Raw genomic sequence first — 4603 nt, 5'->3', positions numbered from 1 at the left:
TAAACGATTTCAAGTATTTATTTGTTAATTTTTACACAATTTGGGCTTCCAGCTCATAAAACCCATGAAAATAGGATTTCAAAAAATTAGAATACTGTGAAGAAATCACCATTTACGTCTCAGTTTTTTGCAGAAAAAAAAAAAATAGGATCACATCAAATCAATCAAAATAAGGTGCTTTCAAAACGATATGCCAACCGTCAATACTTGGTTGGGAATCCCTTTGCCTTAATCACTGCCTCGATGCGCTGTGGCATTGCCTGATACTTATGGAAGCCCAGATTTCCTTGATGCTTGCTGTCAGCTCTTCTTTGTTTCTGGGTCTGGTGCCCCTCATTTTCCTCTTGATAATACCCCATAGATTCTCAATGGGGTTTAGGTCCGGCAAGTTGGCTGGCCAGTCAAGCACTGTGATGGCATCAAACCAGGTTTGGTGCTTCTGGCGGTATGGGCAGGGGCCAGGTTCTGCTGGAAGATGAAATCTGCATCTCCATACAGATCCTCAGCAGAAGGAATCATGAAGTCCTCTAAAACATTCTGGTAGACTGTTGCGATGACCTTAGATTTAAGAAAGCAGAGTTGACCAACACCTGCACCCCAAATCATGACTGACTGTGGATATTTCACACTGGACCTCAAGCAGCTTGGGTTCTGTTCCTCACCCGTCTTCCTCCAAACCCGTGGACCTTGATTTCCGAATGAAAGGCACACCTTACTTTCATCGGAAAAGAGGACCTTGGACCACTGGCCAACAGTCCAGTCCTTCTTCTCCTTGGCCCAGTTGAGATGCTTCTTGCGTTGGCTCAGGCTCAGAAGTGGCTTGACCAGAGGAACCCGACAGTTGTAGCCCATCTCTCGGATGCGTCTGAATGTGATGGTTTTTGAAGCTGTGACTCCCGCCTCATTCCACTCTTTCTGGATCTCTTCCAGATTCTTGAATCTTGTCTGTTTGATGATCCGCTGAAGCCCACGGCCCTCATCTCTTTTACTGGTGCATCTTCTTCTGCCACATTTTGCCCTTCCACTAGACTTTCCATTGATATGCTTGGACACAGCACTCTGTGAACAGCCTGCCTCCTTAGCTATGAACATTTGTGGCTTACCCATCCTATAGAGGGTATCAATGATGGTCTTCTGGCCAGTTGTCAAGTCTGCAGTCTTCCCCATATTGAACCGAACTGAAGCAATTTAATGACACCTGGGGAAACCTGTGCAGGTGCTTTGAGTTTAGTAGATGATTAGTGTGTGACACTCAGTTTAAAACATTCATGGCCTGCAAAATTTGGGCTGATTTCTTCACAGTATTCTAATTTTTTGAATTCCTGTTTTCGTGGGTTTTATGAGCTGGAAGCCCAAATTATGTAAAAATAAACAAATAAATACTTGAAATCGTTTGAATCGTGGGCCCTGAATCTATAATCTATGAAAGTCTGACTNCGGGGGCTGGGGGGAGTGTCTCACTCAGCAGTGAGAGCTCTGGTTTGCTCTCTGGAGCTGCTAAATCATTCAGCTTGACTGTAAATCTAACCGTTAGATTAAATCGTTAGAGGCCTGCTGTGCTGAGTCGTGTGTTGTCACCTTTGGGGCTCCGATGGCCTTAGACTGGGCGTCCTGCAGGGTCTCCAGGGCAGCGGTGAAGTCCTGGTTCAGAATGGTCACTCCACTGGAACACAGAGCCTCCTGCTGCCGGCCACCACTGCACAAACAACAGGTCTGTAAGGTCCAGCCAGCGAACTGGAGGACACTCTGTCTGATTGTTGTACACATGACGATCACGTCCTACAGAGAGCAGTGTTCTGGGCTTGCTACACAAACTGAAAATCAGTCAAACTGGGACAGAAACGTGTGGACACTATAATAACTATGAACAGGACGCTATGTGACACATTTTGAAGGACCATATAAGAATGAGGACATAAAGTTGGAATTCCAGGTGATGCAGTAAACATGATTTAAGAGGAGCTCAGTCCTGATAGGTAGCAGGAAATGGATGGATGGATGAACCAATTAAAACAATTAATCTATGTAAATTGATTCAGATTATTACTTAAGTCCTGGGATGAGCTTCTGAGCTGCTGTGTGTTGTAGGTCTGATGATGCTGATCAAAAGACCCCATTCACAGGTTCCATATCACAGCTCATGGCGTCTCCTGACAGCCCACGTATCCACACAGGTAGAAGCTGAGAGCATCACTGCCTACAGCAGGCGTTGGATGAGAGTTCAGACACTTATGAAACTGTCAGTACTTGGGCTGCAGCTATTGATTATTTTAATAAGTGAGTATTGTGGTAATTAATTGAGTCATTGGATTAAAAAAATATTTTCATTTTATTAAATTACTTGAGCGTAATGTAATAGTATATAGCATAGTATATAGAGAAGTGTATATGTTATAGTATATATAGTATAGTATATATATATATTATAGTATAGTGTAGTATATCTAGTATAGAACATAGTACAGTATATATTGTATATAGTACAGTATATATTGTATAGTACCTATAGTATAGTATATAGTGTAGTATAGTATGTAGTGTAGTATATGGCAGCTCAAACGAAGCTGAAGAACTTTCATCAAACTACTTGAATCAGAGGAATCATGTCAGCCCTCGTCAACACCTTGTTATTACAGTGTGGAAATATTAAAAGCACAGAGCAAGGCTGCAGAGTTCCCATGAGCTTTAAAGACAGTCTCACCAGGCGAGGATCAGCCTCCTGCATGCAGCTCGACCAGCCTCAGCCACCAGAGCACTCAGATCCCCCAACACAAAGCCCTGCAGAGCACAGAGGAGACAATAAAGCTGTGGAGGAGTCAACTCGCTGCCGAATCAGGTTGTTCAACTTTTCCACACTTCTCCTTCACAGCTGGTTCTCTCCCCAGACAGCCAGAGATCTGACTGTTCTTCATCATGTGACCTGTCCTGCCTCCAGACGATGAGGGATGCAGGATGCTCTTGGTGGTAGTGTTGACTTGACCTGTTCTTCAGATTCCTCACGTCCTCTGATAGTGCAGCAAACAAAAGCTGTGCTTGAGGAAAAATGTGCATTTAATTCATGTTAACGACCAATCAGCTACTGCCTGATGACACTGTTTAACTACAGTGCTTCAGAGGATGTGTTCGGGCAGATGTTCAGACTATGTTGATCAACCTCAGCTGTGTACCCGTCAAAGGGTTTCATTCAGAACCTACAGATGTGGAGGCCACTGACAGTGTTTTAAATACGTGACGTAGTTTCATCCAGATGTAGGGTTACACTTTAAATTCCAGCTGATTGTTGTTTAGCCAGCAGCCCATTCAGCACAACATGCTCCAGCTGCATGTCAGTTTTCTAGTGTAGGGAGAAGCTCTGCTGGACTGTTGGCATTTCTGTAAACCAATGACCCGTGTGCTGGGTGGAGCTAAGCCTCTGGTGTTCCCTCAACATAGCGACAGGTAAACACCTGGAGGCAAGAACTGTGATTAAAGCGGTTCATTCCTGCAGTGAAGGGGATTTAAAAACCGTGATGTGTAAGAAGCAGACGGGGGAGACCATCACAGAGCATGCTCAGTCAGACCAGGTGAACTTCAGGAGGTAATAGCAGCATCACATACTGCGGTGAGTTTGGCCAGTCGCTCCAGGCTGACATCTCTCCCCAGGTGAAGGTCTCGGCTCAGGCTGCCCAGCATGGAGCGCCGCTGCTTTTCAGTGGGGCTCTCTAAGGCCACCTGGTGGACAAATGCTGCCATTACACCTGCAGACAGATCCCGAGGCCTGCAGACCGTCGCAACCACCAGCACACTGAAATAGAAACAGGGAACACGTTAGGCTTCCTCTGAACTGGGACGCACTCAGGCCCAGCAGGCTGCTGGTTTCACTACAAACAGCTCAGCGAGCGTACACACAGCCGTTGATCGGACTGAACATGGAACTAACTGATCCCAGTTCAGACAGAAACATAGACCTCACTGTCCACCAGAACCCAGCTGTGTGGCTGCTCATGTGGTGCCATATGGCTGATAATACCCGGCATGATAAAAAGAAGAGTCCACGTTCACACTGTGTAGGGATCGGATCAGCGATTTAACTTTTTTGTCAGTCAGAAAATCAGCAACTGAGCTTTAATTTTGGGGCAGGTTTGCTGAATAGAACAGGACATGCAAGGACATTCAAGGATTCAAGGCCTTTATTGGTCACAGACACAGTTATACCTGGTGGAACGCAGTGAAATGCTCTGTGCACCTGCTCCACACCGAAACTATAAGAAGATGAGTAAGAATAAAGAATAAAACACACAAGAAATATAAATATATATATATATAGAGAGAGAGAGAAATGAGCAAAAATAAATAAATCAAATTAACAAACTGTGCAAAAAGGGAGTGAAATAAATAAAGAAAATAATAATAATACCATATACAAACCCTTTCCAAAAAATTAGAATATCATGGAAAAGTTGTTTAATTTCCATAATTCCATTCAAAAAGTTAAACTTTCATAGATTATAGATTCAGGGCCCACAATTTAAACGATTTCAAGTATTTATTTGTTAATTTTTACACAATTTGGGCTTCCAGCTCATAAAACCCATGAAAATAGGATTTCAAAAAATTAGAATAC

The 4603-nt window shown here is 43.8% G+C and overlaps 1 protein-coding gene across 1 annotated transcript in view; it reads right to left on the bottom strand.

Moving 5' to 3' along the window:
- pex6 (peroxisomal biogenesis factor 6) overlaps positions 1-4603 on the bottom strand; it is a 21546-nt gene that overhangs the window by 9594 nt on the left and 7349 nt on the right. Inside the window, exons 9-11 of the mRNA XM_008297308.1 lie at positions 3598-3784; positions 2702-2778; positions 1579-1696 (exon numbers count right to left, since the gene is read on the bottom strand). Of these exons, the coding sequence (XP_008295530.1) occupies positions 1579-1696; positions 2702-2778; positions 3598-3784 (382 nt within the window). The remainder of the gene's footprint in view (positions 1-1578; positions 1697-2701; positions 2779-3597; positions 3785-4603) is intronic.

This window comes from Stegastes partitus, unplaced genomic scaffold, assembly GCF_000690725.1.
Source record: "Stegastes partitus isolate 25-593 unplaced genomic scaffold, Stegastes_partitus-1.0.2 Scaffold1208, whole genome shotgun sequence".
NCBI lineage: Eukaryota > Metazoa > Chordata > Actinopteri > Pomacentridae > Stegastes > Stegastes partitus.
This window is presented reverse-complemented; position numbering and strand designations above follow the sequence as displayed.